We start from the raw sequence: 21,367 nt of genomic DNA, 5'->3' as shown, positions 1-21,367 counted from the left end.
CACTGCGTCAAGGCCAGCTCGTTATCTATCCAAGTCTTAGTCAAGAAGGGTTTTCAAATCCTTATTGTTAGAGGTCATCTCACGAACCTTCTCGGCGGAGTGAGGTGTTACGAATCACCAAACTCGGTGCATTGAACACCGAGTTATTTTATGATTGGATACTCACAAGTTGGATTTAGAGTTCGGCATTCTGACGGCCGAACCACATTTACAATTAAAACGTACATCTGCTTTGAATACTTGTGTCCATATAGTTTGGTGTCGATTCAGCGTGCTTATACTTTTACAAACATAATCACTGTGACCAAATTCGGCGCTGACGATTTATGAACTTCGTAGAACTAGCAGCCTTGTCTTCAGGCTCTAGAACTCGAAGGCCGAGAGTGTTCCTTCCTCGGCCGCAATCGCAAGATAGAGAAGTCAGTAGCGCACCCAATGCAACATCAACATATTTTACTTCTCGGCCGAACTCAGCCGACGAGTTGGCACGTCCCGCATCAACCGAAAGACGTAGTTAGCTCACTAGTTACTTGGCATGCGCGCCACATAGGCTTGGTAGTTTTTAGGGTCAACAGTAACATAAATAAATTAAGAATAATAGAAAAGTCATGATATAGAAAAAAACAGTCAACCAAATATTATTTTGTGAATACCTTAATAAAAAATATATTTTTATGTAATAAAAACGTAAAAAAGGTAGGTAATAAAAACGAAAAGCAGGTAAGAAATTAGATTGGAGCCTACGTCAGCAACCCAGCACATTGGTTGCAACAAGCGGAACCGGAAAGGATTCTCTTCGGATCATTTTCACCTAATCCTCTTCATCAAACAATCCGGACTTTTGAAATTTGATCAAACGTCTAAAGTTATTAAATTTTTTAAAGTGGGTCTGTGTTTTTAGCTGTTGAATTAAATTTCAAGGGTTCGAATTGTTTGATGAGGAGGATGAGATGGAATGGATTCGGAGAGGATCCCTTTCAAGCGGAACCCAACCCCCCAAATATTTAACTGCTTTGACACCCTAATTTTAAAAATCTTCAATTATTTCCACCAAAAAAAAAAAAACTCACTAAACCAATTATTTCATATGATTTATTAATTAATTACAAGCAATTGTACACATGCTGCTTACTTAAAATTTTGAAAATAAAAATTTATAACAGGAGAAATGTAAAATAGTTGCAAATGCTTTTTCTTGACAACCTTCAAACTATTTTCGTCGTTGAAGAGATTATCATTTCTTTAAAGATGGTTTTGGATAACTATTTTGTTCTGAAAGTTTATTCTATTTGGGAGAAAAACATGAATGAGAAAATAGAGCTACTGATATTGTTACTTGGTTATAAGACTTAAAAGAAAAAAATAATTATTTTACATTTAATTTACTATATTGCCCAAAACTTTTAGTTTGGCCATTTTACTTAATTTTGTTGACGAATTAATTTAGTCATTTCACCTTCTTTCAATGACAATTAGAATTATTTTAAAAAGTAATTTAGAATATCAAATAACAATATTTATTAAGAAAAACTAATGAAAAGAGCTTGAAAACTTTGAGTTTTAATGATAAGGACAAAATAAAGGGTAAAATGAATAGTACCAGGTTTGATTTTTAGGAAAACTAGTACCAGGTTTGATTTTTAGGAAAACTAATGAAAAAGGTTTGAAAACTTTGAGTTTTAATGATAAAGACAAAATAAAGGGTAAAATGAATAGTACCAGGATTGACTTTTTAGTGTAAAAATATGGTTTTTCGTTAGAGTGAACAGTACTAGCTGCTTTTCGTTAAAGTTCCCTTGATTTTTTGGTGTAAAAATATGATTTTTCATTAAAGTAAATAATACCACGAGCTTTTCGTTAAAATTTCATATTTATTAATGTAATATCCTGACTTTTTTAAATAAAAGATAAGTTGATAATATAATAAATAATATCCGAAAGCTCTGGATTTTCCCACTCTCGTTTTCGAAGCCTCTTCCTTTTATCCTTCCAGCAGCTGCTGCTCTTCCTCTTCCAAAACCCTTCTTCTAGGGTTAGGGTTTGGGGTAGGGTTTACCTCTCTGTGTTCCGTCATCACTAATCCTCTCCCTAGGGTTCTCTGTACCACCAAATTAGGGATTCTTTCATTGTTTCTGTGCTTTCTCCGTTATCGTTTTGTAGTGGTTTGGATTCGTTTTGGATCTCGATCTGGGTTCTAGAATAATGGATACTCGTAAAAGAGGGCGGCATGAAGGTGGCGGCTTTCACTCTAATGGCGGCTTCAAGAAGAACAAGCAAGGTTCGCTCTTTGCTTTCTCTCACTCTGTTTCTTGTGAATTTGGTGAATCTACTGTTTTTTTGCTGTAGTATTTCTACTATTTTCTTTTTCTGTTTGGTTGCTAAGAAAGTTTCTGAAGCTTGAAATTCCCTTTGCTGTATAAAGATTCCTGATTTACTAGAGTGTTATTTCTTTTTGCAACTTGGGTTCATCAGTATGTATTCAGATTTAGAGTGTGTGGTATGTTCTGCTGGTGTGATATTGTGAAATTGTTTCTGGCTTTTGCTTAAATTTTGGTAATTTCTGAATTTTCATGTTTTTGTTAGTTTGTGTTCTTTTACAATGTCCCAAGTTTGTGTCCTTCAAATGAAGTTGCTTTGGATGTGCACAAGGTCGTTTACGTAAGTTAAACATGCTTAATACAAAATAATAATCGTCTAGAATTTGATGGTTAATCTAGTTAAATAAACATCATGTTGTACTTGGATTATTTGGACTAGGATTATACAGGTGAAACTAATTTTGCTAATATTTGTGTCTCTTTGGTTCAAATGAGTTTGAGATGCTCTACAACAATTGGATTAAGGATCAGGAGAAAATGTAACTGAGATAAAGTAATTAATGTTTTGTAACAGAATTGGAGTCCTTTTCAACTGGTGTAGGAAGCAAATCGAAGCCATGCACCAAATTTTTCAGGTTCAAATCTTTCTCATCCAAGTAAATATCATGAAATCTATCTTATCCGTTTTGAGGTAGTTATAAGCTTTTACAAAATGAAATCTTATAATTGCACTAATGAAATGGGAGTTCATAGTTGTTATACAGGTACATACTTCGCTTTGGTCTACTGAAGTTGACAAATTCCATGTAACAGCAAACTGATACATTTATGAACTACATGGATAACCATTCACTAGACCACATTCTGCGCTAATGAAAATATAGTGAGATTGAGCATTGCATGTAAATGATTTGTATTGTATCTTGTAGCTCAATTAATGTTCCCAGTTTATCTCAAACGTTTGGTAAGATATAAACTAATGATACATTTTCTGGATTTTAGTAAATTTTCAAAGCTGTTGTACCGTACAACTCAAATATCATAACTTGTACCAACCCTTTTTTGCTAAATTGAGAGTTAATTTCCCATACCTTTTGTTTAAGCTCTTGACCGCAACATTGGTTAGATATGATGATGTTTTCTCTTCCTATCACATAGAAAACTTAGCTCATAAATAACATATTTCAGTCACAATGATATGAGGCACTTGTCCGAGGAAAAAAAATTTGTTTCAATATTAGCTCCAAATAACTCCGCCTATGTCTTACATGGCCGGTCCCAAGCCCGGATAAAGGAGGAGGGGGAGGGCGTCAGGTAGTCGACAGCCGGCACTCCATGATCACGTCGAATCCTTATGAAAATGAATCCAGAACAAAATCGCGCTAAAGCTAGGGCGTCACCCGTAAGTGGCGCGCTGTGTGGCCTGAGCACAGTGATAAGTGAGCAAGGGTCGCTGTATCTCCATCGGCACCCGGATGCAGTGTTAAATGAGCAAGGGGGCCATAGAAACTTCTTTTCGAACGACTCCACTCAAAGTTGTTTGGGAGCATATGCTCCTATCAACTTTACCCGGGACACACAAAAGAAGTACTTTGATCCTATTAGACGGGGGAGGGTGAAGAAGCTAGGACAGAAGGGTAGAGTTCAAGAGAGCAAAATGCGTTTAGGAACGTGGAATATAGGAACCTTAACAGGAAAATCTATGGAAGTAGTGGAAGTTATGATGAGGAGAAGGATAAATATTATGTGCCTACAAGAAACTAAGTGGGTTGGTAGTAAGGCAAAGGATCTAGAAAACTCAGGGTTTAAACTTTGGTATTCGGGCACAAATAGAACGAGAAACGGTGTTGGCATCATCGTGGACAAGACCTTGGTACAAGATGTTGTAGATGTCAAGAGGGTAGGAGATAGAATCATGGCAATCAAGATTGTAATAGGACAAGAACTTATCAATGTGATTAGTGCGTACGCACCTCAAGTAGGGTTGGATACGAGTTCGAAGGAGAAATTTTGGGAAGATCTTGGAGACTTGGTGCAAGGAATTGCTCAGACGGACAATTCGGGTTCATGCCAGGGCGCTCAACCATGGAGGCAATCTATCTCTTACGAAGATTGATGGAAAGATATAGAGATGGGAAAAAGGATTTACACATGGTCTTTATAGATTTGGAAAAAGCGTATGATAGGGTCCCAAGAGACATTCTTTGGAGGATTTTAGAGAAGAAAGGAGTACGAGTAGCATATATCCAAGCTATAAAGGATATGTATGAAGGAGCAAAGACTGCCGTAAGAACTCATGAAGGACAAACCGAAAGCTTTCCCATAACTGTAGGATTACATCAAGGCTCATCCTTAAGTCCTTACCTTTTTGCGTTGGTAATGGATGAGTTAACACGACATATTCAAGATGATATTCCTTGGTGTATGCTTTTCGCAGACGATATAGTGTTGATAGATGAAACTCAGGAAGGGGTAAATGCAAAGCTTAACCTTTGGAGAGAAGTGTTGGAATCTAAAGGTCTTCGCCTAAGCCGATCAAAGACAGAATATATGGAGTGCAAGTTCAGTGCAAATGGAGGCCAAAACGAGTTAGGGGTGAGGATCGGAGATCAAGAAATACCAAAGAGCGACCGTTTTCGTTACCTAGGATCTATCTTGCAAAAGAACGGAGAATTAGATGGAGATCTCAACCATAGAATACAAGCTGGATGGATGAAGTGGAAGAGTGCATCCGGCGTGTTGTGTGACCGCCGTATGCCACTGAAGCTCAAGGGAAAATTTTATAGGACGGCAATAAGGCCGGCGATGCTGTATGGCACAGAATGTTGGGCGGTGAAACATCAACACGTACACAAAATGGGTGTAGCGGAGATGAGGATGCTTCGTTGGATGTGTGGCCACACGAGAAAGGATAAGATTAGGAATGAGGATATCCGGGGTAAAGTAGGAGTAGCCGAAATTGAAGGAAAGATGAGAGAAAATCGGTTACGGTGGTTTGGACATGTGCAAAGAAGGCCTACTGACGTTCCGATTAGAAGATGCGACTATGGGACAGAGGTTCAGGGCCGAAGGGGTAGAGGAAGACCTAGGAAAACTTTGGAAGAGACTCTAAGAAAAGACTTAGAGTACTTAGATCTAACGAAGGACATGACACAGGATCGAGCACAATGGCGTTCTAAGATTTATATAGCCGATCCCACTCAGTGACTTGGATTTTCCAAGTCTCCAACCGAGAAGTTTTCCTCACTCGGGAAATTAAGGGAACACTACCCCAACCTACATGCTCCACTCAGAAAGCTTCAACATACAAGCTTTAACAAAAGAAAATTCAAAGAACTTAGCGAAGAAGGCTTTGGTGTATTTAACACAATACGTTGAAATGAAGGAAAGCTTATTTATTGATATCCCCGATAAGCTACAAATATGTACATATACATGAGTCAAAATAAGCACACAAGAGGGAGCCTTCACAAAGGTTGCTTAGGAGAAGTCTCAGCAGTCGGTAGAGCCCCAGAAAGAGAAGGCACCGGAGGGGGATCATTTGGAGCCTCAGTACTGGACAGAACCCTAGAAGGAGGAGGCATCAGAGGTTGATCATTTGGAGCTTCATTACGCGGTACAGCCCCAGAAGACGAAGGCAATAAATGCCTTTGGAACAAACCCACAAATCTCTGATGATCAAGTAAAACCTGACCATCAGTTTCTTTCATCTGGTCAAGCTTCCTCTTCATGTTTGTAGCATAGTCATGTGCGAGCCGGTGCAACTGTTTATTCTCATGCTTGAGCCCTCTAATCTCCTGTTTGAGACTCATCACTTCAGCCGCCAATGATTCAACTTGGCGGGTTCGAGCAAATAGGCGTTGGGCCATATTAGACACAGAACCTGCACACTGAACACTGAGAGCCAGCGAATCCTTAACAGCTAACTCATCAGACCGTTTGGAAAGTAGTCTGTTATCTTTGGGAGTGAGAAGGTTCCTGGCCACCACCGCAGCGGTCATATCATTCTTCATCACGGAATCCCCAACGGTAAGAGGACCAGTAGGGGAGACGAAGGATGGGCGCCATATGTTGTCTGGAGAAGGCGGGGCTGCCTCTTCAACAAGGTTCAAGTCAAAACGACGGTCGGAGGGGCCAGACATTTTCAAAGGTGTTGAAGAGAGAAGAGGTCGGACAAATCAAGATCTTAGAAGTGCAAGAATGAAGCTTCTACTGGTGGAGATTCAAGTGTGCTTTGGAACTTAATGCCAGCCCCTATAAAAATCTGCATTCGACGAAGCTTCAGAAATCGAAGAGGCGCCTGCTCAGAAATCGAAGAGGCGTTTGCTTTCTCAAAAGCTGGGCTGCTTAGAGATCACGAGGGTTGATCTCAGAAATCGAAGAGGCGTTTGCTTTCTCAAAAGTTGGGCTGCTCAAAGACCACGAAGGCCGATCTCAAAAATCGAAGAGGCGCTCGCTTTCTCAAAAGCTGGGCTCCCCAGAGACCACGAGGGCCGATCTCAGAAATCGAAGAGGCACCTACTTTTCCAGCCTTTTCCAGCCTTGTCAGCACCTGTCACACGCACACTCAGTTTTGCGGAAATTATGGGCATTCTGTCAAAGACTTCTGGGGAAGTAGAAAACACATGAATCTTACTGTTCAATCACCCACTTCTCACACGCAACAATAGCTCATGGGTACCACAGATAACTTTGCCAAAGTTCTCTGCCAAAGTTGAGCACGTGAAGCTTGCAGCTCCCACTACATCGCTCTGACCAAGAAGGGTAAAAGAATAGCAAAGAAACAGCACTAACAAAGTTTAGACCCATAAATTTTGAAGGTCTAGCTACCATATTATTACCCACAAGGGTAAAGGAACAGTACCACTGCTGGATAATTGGAAAGTCCCTGTGTGTCAACCTCTGTGCTTCGTGGCAAGGTAGACTAGCAAACATGCCCAACCTTTACTCACATTCGAGAAAACACTCCCAATAAGATTGCTTGCTCCAAAATCGAAGAGGCACCGTCCTCCGAATCTCGAGAGCCAGACTCCCAACATGACTACTTTCTTAAAAATCGAAGAGAGGGTAAAGGAACAGTACCATTGCTGGATAATTGGAAAGTTCCTGTGTGTCAACCTCTGTGCTTCGTGGCAAGGTAGACTAGCAAACATGCCAAACCTTTACTCACACTCGAGAAAACACTCCCAACAAGATTGCTTGCTCCAAAATCGAAGAGGCACCGCCCTCCGAATCTCGAGAGCCAGACTCCCAACATGATTACTTTCTCAAAAATCGAAGAGACACTGCTCCCCGAATCTCGAGAGCCAGACCCCCAGCATGATTGCTTTCTCAAAAATCGATGAGGCATCGTTCTCCGAATCAATCGAAGAGGCGCTCGCTTTCTCAAAAGCTGGGCTGCTCAGAGACCACGAGGGCCGATCTCAGAAATCGAAGAGGCACCTACTTTTCTAGCCTTGTCAGCACCTGTCACACGCACACTCAGCTTTGCAGAAATTATGGGCATTCTGTCGAAGACTTCTGGTGAAGTAGAAAGCACATGAATCTTACTGTTCAATCACCCACTTCCCACACGCAACAATAGCTCATGGGTACCACAAATAACTTTGCCAAAGTTCTCTGCCAAAGTTGAGCACGTGAAGCTTGCAGCTCCCACTACATCGCTCTGACCAAGAAAGGTAAAAGAATAGCAAAGAAACAGCACTAACAAAAGTTTAGACACATAAATTTTGAAGGTCTAGCTACCATATTATTACCCACAACTGTAAAGGAACAGTACCACTGCTGGATAATTGGAAAGTCCCTATGTGTCAACCTCTGTGCTTCGTGGCAAGGTAGACTAGCAAACATGCCCAACCTTTACTCACATTCGAGAAAACACTCCCAATAAGATTGCTTGCTCCAAAATCGAAGAGGCACCGTCCTCCGAATCTCGAGAGCCAGACTCCCAACATGACTACTTTCTCAAAATCGAAGAGAGGGTAAAGGAACAGTACCATTGCTGGATAATTGGAAAGTCCCTGTGTGTCAACCTTTGTGCTTCGTGGCAAGGTAGACTAGCAAACATGCCCAACCTTTACTCACATTCGAGACAACACTCCCAACAAGATTGCTTGCTCCAAAATCGAAGAGGCACCGCCCTCCGAATCTCGAGAGCCAGACTCCCAACATGATTACTTCCTCAAAAATCGAAGAGACACTGCTCTCCGAATCTCGAGAGTCATACCCCCAGCATGATTGCTTTCTCAAAAATCGAAGAGGCATCGTTCTCCGAATCTCGAGAGCCAGATACCACAGACCACTTTTTCAAAGTGCTCTGACAGAGTTAAAACATGTGAAACTGGTAGCTCCCACTACCGTGCTATGACCAAGCAGGGTAAAGGAATAGCATTACTACTTGTTGTTAGGGAGACTCCTATATATGTCGACCTCCATCCCCAACGGACAGGCAGACCTGCAAAAATGCTCAACCCTTCATCATATCTGAGAGGGCACTCCCAACGAAGCCTTTCGAAATATTCAGCTTTCTTTCCCCCCGATAATACCTCTGCAAACAAGCTATACTAGAGCAAGAATATCTCATATCATCAGGGTTAAAAGCAAGAGTATCCCATATCATGCTTTTTCCCTGTCTTTTCTTTTGGCCTTGTTTTTACCTGCAAGACAAGGAGAAAGAGAGCAATCAGTCAGCACTTGGAATCAAGCTTCCAGCCAGGAACTGACTGCCTGGAACCCCTTACCTGATTACTTACCTGGCATTGCTCTCGAGTACTCATCTTCAACATCTTATGTTTCCAGGGAAGATTCCGCATCTGCTTGAGGAACAGATAGGGCAAGTGCGAAGGATACAAGGAAGCATGTGGAGACAAGCGTAACAGCACACGTGCCGATACATTCATTACTCTGTCAAAAGCAAAAGTATCCCATATCAGCAGGGTGGAACGTACTCTAGATTTGATGGACTTGTTTTGACCCTCAAATTCTTCAGTCGGCCTTATACTCTGGAGGAAACCAGAAAACCCTCCAGCTCAGTTCAAGAATAAGCCTGTGGAAAGTTACTTCTTCAAAAGCAAAAGTATCTCATATCATCTCTTCTCATTTTTCTTCTCTTTATCCTTCATGCTGCTGCAAGATGGGGAGAAGGTGAACAATCAGTCGGAGCTCTGATTGCTTACCTTGTCTGTCACCTCTTTCAGCAGACCCCCGAGCTCGGCGACTTGGGGGACTCCTACTACATGGTTTGTATCGCGCTTGACCAAGCCTGAAACTACAAGTAAGCTTCAAGTGAAATTGATACATTACCTTGTGCATCTCCACCAGTTAAAGATACCACCCCTGGATGGAGGAAGAGTACTTCCAGAGAAGATGCCACATCTACCTATGAGACAGATAAGGCAAGTCAAGACGACACCACACTCCGATACTTAGAAGTTTCGTGATTACGAGATCATTCTCCCACAATATTTCCTAATGTCATTTGTACTAAATCATTCACTTGTACTCACTAAATGAGAGCTTGAACCTATGTACTTGTGTAAACCCTTCACAATTAATGAGAACTCTTCTATTCCGTGGACGTAGCCAATCTGGGTGAACCACGTACATCTTGTGTTTGCTTTCCTATCTCTATCCATTTATATACTTATCCACACTAATGACCGGAGCAATCTAGCGAAGCTCACAAAAAGCGATCGTTTTCGCTACCTAGGATCTATCTTGCAAGAGAACGGAGAATTAGATGGAGATCTCAACCATAGAATACGAGCTGGATGGAAAGAGTGCATCCGGCGTGTTGTGTGACCGTCGTAGGCCACTGAAGCTCAAGGGAAAATTTTATAGGACGGCAATAAGGCTAGCGATGTTGTATGGCACAGAATGTTGGGTGGTAAAGCATCAACACGTACACAAAATGGGTGTAGCGGAGATGAGGATGCTTCGTGGGATGTGTGGGCACACGAGAAAGGATAAGATTGGGAATGAGGATATCCGAGGTAAAGTAGGAGTAGCCGAAATTGTAGGAAATATGAGAGAAAATCGGCTCCGGTGATTTTGAACATGTGCAAAGAAGGCCGACTGACGCTCCGGTTCGAAGATGTGACTACGGGACAGAGGTTCAGGGCCGAAGGGGTAGAGGAAGACCTAGGACAACTTTGGAAGAGACTCTAAGAAAAGACGTAGAGTACTTGGATCTAACGGAGGACATGACACAAAACCGAGCGCAATGGCGTTCTAGGATTCATATAGCCGACCCCACTTAGTGGGAAAAGGCTTTGTTGTTGTTGTTGTTGTATTAGCTCCAAATCATATTTTCTACGGAGAGGCTTTTCTTTCTTTTATCTTCATCTTTGTGCCTTTACAATGGGAATTGTGGGAAGGTTGATTAGGACTCTTTACAGTCTTACAGAGTCTCGGGTCTTTTAGTAACTGTCTTTTTTTCTCATTTATAGGTACTGAGTTTGAATTATATGATTCTTGCAAATAGTATATATTGCCTTGCAATTATTCTGAAACGATTTGTAATCGTAGCCATAAATTTTATTAATCAGTTAAATAATACTCAAGAATCTAGGAACCAGATTTTGTAAATCAAAATCATCTTATGTGTGCCTGCAATTCACGAGTTTTGACTAATAATTCATCTTAGAATCAATATGTATATATATGTTCCTGAAGTTGTCTTGTATGAATCTAGATTGAATTTTATTCTCAACTCGATGTAGTTGGTATCAGGTTTCTGGAGTTGTGATTTTTTGTGCAAATGGAGGTTGTATGTGAGATTTGTGTGGTCAACTATTTTCTGTCATCTAAAACTTTGTGTGACTTCATATTTACTTGTACAGTGATACTGTGTCAGTCCTTGACAATTCTAGGAAGAACTTTTGTACTGTGAAATCTTATTTCTTATCTTCAATTTTAGTGACCACTGTTGGCCTGAGCATTCATGTGTGTTTGTAGAGAATAGTAATTGAATTGTTTACAATCATCTGATTAGAGAACTCCATGATTCTGATTGCAGCACTGCTGGCTGTCCCTTTGGCGAGAGTTGCCACTTCCTGCACTATGTTCCTGGAGGTTACAATGCCGTGGCTCAGATGATGAATCTTGCGCCTGCCCCTCCACCACCTAGGAACATTTCTGGCCCACCATCCAATTCCAATGGGTCCAATTCATCTGGAGTTAAATCGCGCATATGCAATAAATATAATTCTGCTGAAGGCTGCAAATTTGGTGACAAATGCCATTTTGCTCATGGTGAGTGGGAACTTGGCAAGCCTCTTGCTCAGACCCACGATGATCCTCGTGCCATGGGACCTGGTCCAGGCCGTATGGGTAATTGGATGGAGCCACACGCGGCACGCCCTGCATCCAGCTTTGGTGCCTCATCTACTGCAAAAATCAGTGTGGATGCATCACTTGCAGGAGCCATTATTGGGAAGGGAGGTGTACATTCAAAGCAGATTTGTCGTCAGACGGGAGCCAAGCTTTCAATCCGGGATCATGAGTCAAATCCCAATCTCAGGAACATTGAACTGGAGGGGACCTTTGAACAGATTCAGCAAGCTAGTGCCATGGTCAGCGAGCTAATTGCGACTGTTTCAATCTCCGGCCCTGGTAAGGCTCCAGGAGGAGGAGGAGGAGGCCCAGGAGCCCCAGCCCCTCCAGGAAGTAACTATAAGACGAAACTATGTGATAATTTTACCAAGGGGACTTGCACCTTTGGAGAAAGATGTCACTTTGCACACGGGGCTGCTGAATTGCGGAAGTCTGGAGTGTGAGTGCTCTTTGAAATTCTTTTTCTGGCAGTCAGGATCTTATACTAGTGGGAGAGCTGTTTTGATTTGTCGATGTGCGATGCTACCTAGAGGAATTAACAAGATTATGATATCATAGTTTTTGTGAGCATTTGGTGGCGCTTACTGCTAGTGTAGCTTTGTAGGCATAAGTTTTTACTTAATGTGCTTGACATTTTGCTCATGTTAAAACTCGGTTAAAGGAACCTTTTTTGGGTCCAAAAATGTTGGTAATTTTGATGAGATTTGAAGAAGGTAATAGGATTTTAGTCGTGTTTCATTGGCTTGGAAAGTAAAAGAGAAGCTTTGCTACAAAGCAACCCACTAAGTGAATGAAAATGACTTGTATCACGGTGGTTCGATTTTCATTTGATTTATCCAATTTATTCGGTTCCAAAAAAGAGAGACTATAAGCTTGTAGCTCAATAATCTTAGGTATGATCGTGGGGACAGGCAACAAGATCAAAAAGCCTACCAAAGACCACCAAAAGTATATAGGAAAATACTCAGGAATAGAATAATTTCTTAATCTTGGGTCATAAATAAGACATTTTGAATACGCACACGACATGCATAACAATCGGGCAGAAATATGATTTTTCCTAGGGGACTTTAACAAAAAGTTCTCGGTACTGTTCATTTTAACGAAAAACCACATTTTTACATTAAAAAGCCAATCCTGGTACTATTCACTTTACCCTTATCATTAAAACTCAAAGTTTTCAAGCAATTTTCATTAGTTTTCCCTTTTTCGTACACCTTGAATGACCAAATTGTCCTCTTATATAAATGGGTTATTTAGAAATTTCAGCCCTCTTTTTTCATTTTGTAGAGAGAAATAGAGAGGAGAGAGAAAAAATCTTTATTGCCCAATTACAGTTCGAAGAACCCTAACCCACCCATCTTCTTCATCCAAGCGCTCTCTCTCTCTCTCTCTCTCTCTCTCTCTCTCTCTCTCTCTCTCTCTCTCTCTCTCTCTACATTTTGAATATGCACAAGAGCTCTCTCTCGAACCCACCCATCTTCGATTTTTACCTTTTCACTTGTAGGTTTTGTGAACTGAGTTTGCTTAATTTGATTTTTTGATTGATGGGTTTTTGGAGTTGAAGTGATTGGTTTGTTGTTTCATGGAGGAGACCTAAATTCTTCAATTTTGTTTTGTTTTTTTTATTTTTTATATTTCTCTGATTTATATGCGGGTTTTCATTTCATTTGTCTTCTCCCTCCCTCTGCTCCCTCTCTCAATCCAAATTTACAAGCACTAAAATAGGGTTTGGCTTTTGCTGCAATTAAATGAAAAAATGTATTAAATGTCAATTGTCTTTTGGAGAAGAGATAAATTTGAGGGAAAATAGGGAAATCAGAGTGGAAAGAAGGAAGAGAGAAGGATATAGACGAAATTGTTTCACGTACTCGTTCCCTTTCTTCATATAAACTCGCTTATACACTGTATGTACACGATATGCACATGTTATGCTCACAAATCTAAGCTCAACCCAAAAACTCATAGCTCACAGCTATATCTTCGAAATCAGAAAATGACGCAATTAGATAAATGATCATAAACTTTATATGAAGAATCAAAGATTTATTAATTTGAATTTGGTATCAAATTTGATTGGGTTCAAAGGAAATTGTTTCACGAACTCGTTTGCTTTTTTCGTATTTGCAGGGCTTGCTTCTGAATCAAATGAAAAAGTAATAAACTACGTTAATGCGAAGAGTATCAAAGATGTAAATACACACCATATAGACTATATGCACACCATATGCGTATAATATGTACAATACATGCACATGATATGCACAGAACGGGAGAAACTTTAACGGCAACATATTGGTATAGTGGATACAATTAAAACATAATTGTTACGTATATAAGGTTATAGTGATAGTTTGAAAAGTCTTGTTATGTATATTAACCACCGCTTAACCGTGCACGTGAAAAACATGATACTCGTTGTCGTTATTTCATGGACATGCATGAGCCTTAACGTCCTCTAAGCTTTTTCGTAATTTTGTTTTTCATTGAGGCCAACTAGGTTGTGGTCATACTCGCTAAATTTCGAGGCCAACATACATGCATCAGAACATTCCCGCTTTTCATATTAAGATGTAACCATGCACACCACATGCACATTACGAAAAAAAATTCACAAATTTCTACAATTGAACACTTGAACCAGAAATTGTTTCATCCCAGTTTTGAAGCATGTCAAAACTTGAAATTTATTTCACAACCCATAAGCCCGAACATGAAACACAAACCCTAATTTAACTTCTAAGTATTAATTGATCTTACAAACAACCCATTTATTCCATAAACCATTGTGAATCAACTTAGAACTAAACACCCTATCATTCGATGCTTGCCGAAGCTTTAGTAGTCGAAAAAAATGGAACTTTCTAGCCAAAACATAAAATACGATACAAAACCCAGCTCACTATTCTCACCTCTCTCTCACATCCCTTTGTTCGAAATTAGAGGTATGAGGTCAACCCAAAACCCAGCTCACTCTTCTCGCCTCTCTTTGGACTTCCATCTTTTCGAAATCGAAGCTCAGAGATCCGAGCTCAATCCAAAAACCCAGAGCTCACAGAGCTCTCTCGGCATCCCTCTCTTCCAAATGAGAACAATGATGCAATGGGCTGATGATTTTTAGTATTTATATGTGGGTATTTTAGTAATTTCGATTTTGTGCATGGTGTGCATGGCTTATGCATAGCCGGTTTGTCCTATTTTTGTCCCAAGATTAAGAAATTATCCCGTTTTGGAGTATTTCCCAAGAATATTTAAGGATATCACTAGAAGAAGGCATATGTTGTACCATTGTGACTTTTGTATTAGCAATTTAGCACTACTGACAACTTGACCACTCTATACTAAATGAATTATAATCATTGGTTTAATGTAAGTAAAGAAGAGAATAAAAACTCTTTTTAAGAATAAATGCTCTTTCATAAAAGCCACTAAAAAGAATCCCCACCATTATCAAGGATAAACTTTTCGGTATGCAAACACCATGACTCGATACACTAAGTGTAATAATATAACTGAATAATATAACTGCTTGAAGCACTTGGTGTACCAAGCCGTGTTTCCACAACACTGATAAATCTTTCATTTCATATCGATGGCAGCTGATAGTTAGGTGCCACGCGTAAGTCCTTCCTACTTGAGTTTGTGGGTATGCCTTTACGCTGGTGGTGAGAGTAGATCTCCCCATAAACTTTTCTTCACAAAAAAAATCTATCATCATCAAGTTACTATGACAATAATACGTGTATTCAATTTAATAGCCATCTCTAATGAAGTAGGCAAACCTATTTTGATGAGTCACGTACGTAAAAGAATACTCTAATGGTGTAGTTAATTGGGTAAGCAAATTTTGCCTACCGCCACAAAGTAGACAGCATTGTCTACTTTCAACATTATAGGCAAATCGGCTCCACATTTTCATTTATAATAGAAGACAAAAATAAAAGATAAAAATAAGATTAAATAAAATAATAAAATAAAATTTTGCCTACTCGGTTTGCCTATTTCATTAAAGCGACACTTTTTCTATAAAACAATTGAGTGACCACCTTGCCATGCCCTATTTTGTTTGCCTACATCATTAAAGATGCTTAAGTCATAAAATAAGCTGATATATATTTCACAAGTTTCTAATTCTGTAAAGATTTTAGAGAATGATCAATAGTTTGCTATTGACACTACAAAATATATCATTACAATATTTTTTCTCAGACTACCTTCAAGTACAATATGTATAATAGTTTTATCACAAGTATCTAATTGCAGTAGCATCTGTTCCTCCCGGCCTGCTATCATCAACGGTCCGCTTCCTTGAATGAAAGTTGGTCTTCCCGATCCACGAATACTGCCCGTTGTCCTTTACTTGTTTAGTGGTTTCTATTTGAGGGCATCCAGAATTGTCTTGAACATTGTCTTTGCAGAAACTCTCGCCCTAATTAGAGGGAGAATATTGAACACAAACATCTCGAAGTGAATGAATGAGTTAGGGGTTTGTAAAGATCAAAGGACTAAAAAAAAAAACACTACCTAGAATAGGAGTCTCGGCTAGTTTGAGCTAGACAAAGTCCACCTAGGCTTGTTGGAGTAAGCAACTCTCTAGATCTATTTTCAACTGCCAATCAAAATAATGCACTTTTAGTTGTTGAATATCTCTTTGATTGATCAATGTGTGATATTCTGAATCCTCATTACTAATGAAATCAAAATGATCTCTGGATTGATAAGAGGATCCTTTCAATTACATAAATTGGGAGAATTTGCACCTACTCTAAATTTCCTGGAGCATGTGAAAAATGATAATAGATTGTTATATATTTAATTATGTCGAGATATTTTTGCAACTAAAATAATTATCTCTTCAACATAGTCGCATCCCTTTTCGGAAGACGGTTGAGAAAGAGTTTTGTAAGCTCTTAATGAAGCTATATCAATAAAAGAGGTGCCAACCACCTACCAAGCAAATGTATGGCTTTTGTCACACTTCCCTATGCCACCACTTATTAAACAACCCACAAACTAGGAAATTTGAGTTCAATTACACAATAAACTAACTATAATAATTATAAGTATTCAATTTTATGGGAGTTTTAACGAAAAGCCCACGGTACTATTCACTTTAACAAAAAATCACATTTTTACACTAAAAAGTCAAATCTGGTACTATTCACTTTACTCTTTATTTTGTCCTTATCATTAAAACTCAAAGTTTTCAAATCATTTTCATTAGTTTTCCTATTTTAAAATCTAAGTGAGTGGAAACTAAAATGTTAAACATGTGAGTTTTCAACCTTCCACCTTCTTAATTATCAAAGAGAAATTTGTATGATACAAATATATCGCCACAATAGCGTTAGATATATGAAAAAAAAAGAAAAACACAAGTCTTCATATTATTAGCATACAAGTCTTAAATTATCAACACGAGACATCATCGTGGTGCTATTAACCGTATCATACAAGTAATTATCAGTTATATCAACCTTGAAAGTTTGTTTCAAAATATCTCAATTCGACTTGAAAAGATATTGGATCAAAATATTTTCAGGTGGGGAAGTAGACCACTCTTGCTATCATTATCCTACTCTAGGAACCCATGTAAATATAAAGCACATACATTGACAGAAGATTAGCTCACATGATTTCTTAATTAATCCGAAGTTTTTAGGACCATAGGCAGTTATATCTACTCATCTTCTAGGGCTGTTTATGCAGGATATGTTTGTAACTGGATTGATTTAGTATTTCATAGTTCCATCTAGATTCGATGGTGGGGGAACGGGACGCTCTAAATCGCTCTGAGCAGAAAGAAAATAATACAAACTACTAGCCACATAATCTAGATCCAAAAAATGATAAAATCAATAAACCAAAATTAGTGACTCCAAAGACTCCAAATTTTATACAATTAAAAACCAAGCAAATATCAAGATAAACAACTTCAACCGACCAAAACCGTTACCTATAAAAACACCACATATTACACATTGACCGACAAAAAAGTTTTTAGGCCCACACCAAGGCCCATAATTCAAAAACAAAGAGTCCATCTCAATTACAGGTCCCACCAGTCCCATAGTTAGGTGCATTCCCGCCAACATGAGTGTTGTGGGCCGTGGTCCGACCCGTACCCGTGTTGATTCCAATAGGGTGAGCGCCACCGCACCCTCCGTCACTTGGCATGCAGGCTGACCGGTGCCGTGGCCGGGCAGTGCCCACATCTGGTGAGTTCCAGTCGGCTGCCCTGTGGCCCCAATCGTAGAATACGTGTGGGTACCAGTGCCAGCACCGGCTGCAGTTTAGCCGGTAGCCCCTGACGCATCCTGTCCAGCTGCCGCGTTTTGCTCCATGGCATTACGGGCTGGTTGTTATTGCTGTAATTTGAAAAAAAACTGCTTCTGTTGTGCTGTAAGAATAAACTCATTTTTGCTGCAAGAATAAACTCATTTTTGCTGCTTCACGTTTTCAGCTTTTTTTTCACCCAAAACTGTGAAAATAAGCTGTTTTTAAGTGTTTATAAAAAACCTTTTTGAGCTCAGCTTTTTTTATACCCACTTTTTATAAAAGCACCTTAATACCAAACCAGTACTACGTTTATTGATCTCGGCATCGACTATTCTCTCCTCTTTCTTTCTAGCCACCATGTCCTTTTCAATTGGGTCACTGGATTTCATCTTCTCCACCTATATATATATATATATATATATATATATATATATATATATATATATATATATATATGTAAAAATCACAATAGAAAATAAGAACAAAAATAACGTGTAGCACACGAGAAAGCAAATCATACAGAAATGATAGAAGCCTTGAACATTCAGGAAATGTTATGGGGTGTTTGATAAAAAGAATAATTAAAGTATCGTCCAATCTCCGCCACTTTGTTACTATAAGGAAGTGTCACATCATCTCACAAATGACGTATCTGTGAGACGAGCCTTTGTGAAGATTTTCTTGATATTAAGCTCAAATCTTATAGTAGTAAACAAAGTGATTAACTTAAAAACTCAATAAAATAAATGAAAACCTATAATGCATGTATGTATGTATAATGTATGTACAACCTTTTCTTGCACGGTGGCTTTGGTATTTTACATGCCAGAGTTAGCAGAGGTTGCTATATAAGCAGCTGCTTCTTTCATCGACACCATCGTGTTCTTCCCACTTTGCATTTTTCACTCCATTAATCTTTCGTTTTTTTTCCCCTAAATTTCCAGTAAAAGTAATTTCTCTTGAATTTCTCTTTAGGGGTGGAGCATCTTTACATGCTGGAGCTGCACTTCGAATACCAGGGTTTAGAGGAAGTTCTGGGGTTACCGCTTGTGTAATAACACATAGTTGAGGTGGAGGCTGGAGAGAAGCATCACGGTTCATCTGTCGACACATGTAGACACGCGTAATAATATATGCCAAAATATGAGATTGAATGAGGGTTTGAATTTGGTTTCCTTCCCCACCGGACCCAAATGTTTGGTGTAGCCGTGTCTTGGGAGATAACGACCCAGTTTTCAGCGCTGGGGGACACCAATGCCGACTGGAGACGAAGCCTTCAATGTTTTCTTTTCCTTCCTTTAATATTTACGTCTCCCCCATTGGAGTTAGGTGCGTGTTAAATAGGTGTCCAGAGGTCAAGATATTAGAGGGTGACATTCATTTTGTCAACAATAGTTGCTAGACATTATTGGTATAGACAATAGACTTGTAATTATTCCTCTAGCTAGTCATCATTACTTTACTTTATAGCTAGCCATCATTACTTTGCTTTGCTTTCCTTTTCTCCTTATTTTCCTCTTCGGTGTTTTCCTCATGTAATCATCATTTGGCTTGTCCACTTGTTATGACTTGTTGTGTAGTTTTTGGCTCTCTATAAGAGAAGACTTCCCTCTTGTAAACAAATAACAATGAAATTTATTACAATTTCTGAGATGGTATTAGAGCAGTCGATCATGACTGACTCTTGAACCTCAAAAACAGAAGAAAGCTTCCGCCATATCATATCTCAATCATCATATAAGTTTTATTTTTATTTCAACTTCATTGATCTTAAGCCTATACAATGGCTAGTGATGATGAAGTATCAGACCCACCAATTCAATCCTTCACACTAGGTGAATCAAACTCCACCACACAAGTGGTCACCATTCAAAATGATAATTCTAATTTCTCTGCAGGAATTAAACTTGATGAGAACAATTAATCTCTATGGCATCAAGTCATAGAGATGAAAATTGCTAGTTGAGAAAAACATGGGCATCTTTCCGGTGATACCAAGCAGCTTGCAGTCACATACTCACTGTATAACAAGTGGCAAGCTAAAAATTGCCAAAAGTTGGTTATTTGATGCTATGACACCCAATCAGATGAAGCGGTTCATTCGTTACGACACAGCCATGCAGGTATGGGATGCCATTAAAAAGAGTTACTCAGATGGCTCTGATGAAGCCAAAATTTATGATCTTTATAAAAGGTCATTTACCATGAAGCAAAATAGAGCTCCTATTGCTAACTATTATAGCAATCTCACCGAGATTTTTTCAAGAACTTGATCAACTTAGTCTTACTAACATGAAGGACCCAGATGATATCTTATCAAGGCAGCAAGAAATTGAGCGACTTCGAGTCTATATTTTTCTTGCAGGATTAGACAACAAGTTTGATTAAATTCGTGGTGAGATTTTGAGGATTGAAAAATCATACTATTCAAGGCTGTTATGAGATTATTAGCTATCCAGAAGGATGGGTTCACAAAGGACTAAAGAAGGAATCCAGCAGAGCATCATTCACCACCTCTGAGTCTTCTTAAGATGTTAGCTCATCTGACCAAGTCCCAAAAGCCTTGAACACCTCAGGTATATCTAATTCTACATTCGCTTATACTTGTAATAGATTGTGGATTATTGATATAGGTGCCACATATCACATGACATCTGATGCTAACATTCTTCACTCACTAAAAACAACCAACCAAACATTCATTACCAGTGCCAATGGTTCAATCTCTCCGGTTACCGGAGAGGGCTCTCTTTCACTGACTTCTTCACTCAATCTTGGTCATGTCCTAGTTGTACCATCCCTATATTACGATCTTTTATCTATTTCTCAAATAATTGACTCCCTTAATTGTTTTGTTTCTTTTTTGCCACTATATTGTCTTTTCCAGGATTTGCTCACCAGAGCCGTGATTGGTTGTGGTACTAGAAGGGGCAAACTATATTATTTGGACTTAACGGAAGAATGCAGCAATAGATTAAGTCAAGTGCATCATGTAAGCAGAGACGAATCAACCCGAATAAAGAAGATTTGGTTATGGCACAGGCGATTAGGACATCCCTCATTTGGTTATCTTAAACTTTTATTCCTTGAAATTTTTCCCCAATTCAAAGAATCCGATTTCCATTGTGAAATTTGTATTTTGGCCAAAAGTCATCGTGTTTCCTATCCATTAAGATTAAATAAAAGTTCTGTGCCATTCATGGTCGTTCATTCTGACGTTTGGGGTCCTGCCAGAATTCTTACCACTTTTGGATTTAGATGGTTTGTGACATTTATAGATGACTGTACTAGAATAACCTGGGTGTTTCTAATGAAACACAAGAGTGAAGTTCCTACCCAGTTCAATATTTTTCATCAATATGTTGCAACTCAGTTTGACAAGAAAATTCAGACACTCAGGTTTGATAATGGAGGAGAATATGTCAATCATGCTCTGC

General features: G+C 39.2%; 1 protein-coding gene, 1 long non-coding RNA gene and 1 pseudogene across 2 annotated transcripts; 1 reads left to right on the top strand and 2 right to left on the bottom strand.

Moving 5' to 3' along the window:
• The first annotated feature begins 1,942 nt into the window (after nucleotides 1-1,942).
• Nucleotides 1,943-12,389, top strand: LOC126600785 (zinc finger CCCH domain-containing protein 14-like). The gene is made up of 3 exons (XM_050267437.1): nucleotides 1,943-2,278; nucleotides 2,893-2,953; nucleotides 11,335-12,389. The coding sequence occupies exons 1-3, from the start codon at nucleotides 2,203-2,205 to the stop codon at nucleotides 12,092-12,094; spliced, it is 897 nt and encodes a 298-aa protein (XP_050123394.1). The 5' UTR covers nucleotides 1,943-2,202; the 3' UTR covers nucleotides 12,095-12,389.
• On the bottom strand, nucleotides 7,118-8,413 carry LOC126600786 (uncharacterized). The gene is made up of 3 exons (XR_007615589.1): nucleotides 8,351-8,413; nucleotides 7,479-8,133; nucleotides 7,118-7,260 (listed from the first exon to the last, which is right to left on the bottom strand). It is a non-coding gene; the product is annotated as an uncharacterized LOC126600786 (long non-coding RNA).
• Nucleotides 12,390-17,696: 5,307 nt separating the features above from the next.
• LOC126598641 (late embryogenesis abundant protein 46-like) lies at nucleotides 17,697-18,829 on the bottom strand (annotated as a pseudogene).
• Nucleotides 18,830-21,367: the final 2,538 nt, after the last annotated feature.

The sequence above is a fragment of the Malus sylvestris genome, chromosome 14 (assembly GCF_916048215.2).
Source record: "Malus sylvestris chromosome 14, drMalSylv7.2, whole genome shotgun sequence".
NCBI classification, from domain to species: domain Eukaryota; kingdom Viridiplantae; phylum Streptophyta; class Magnoliopsida; order Rosales; family Rosaceae; genus Malus; species Malus sylvestris.
Note: the sequence above shows the minus strand (reverse complement) of the source record. Positions and strands in the feature narration are given on the sequence as shown.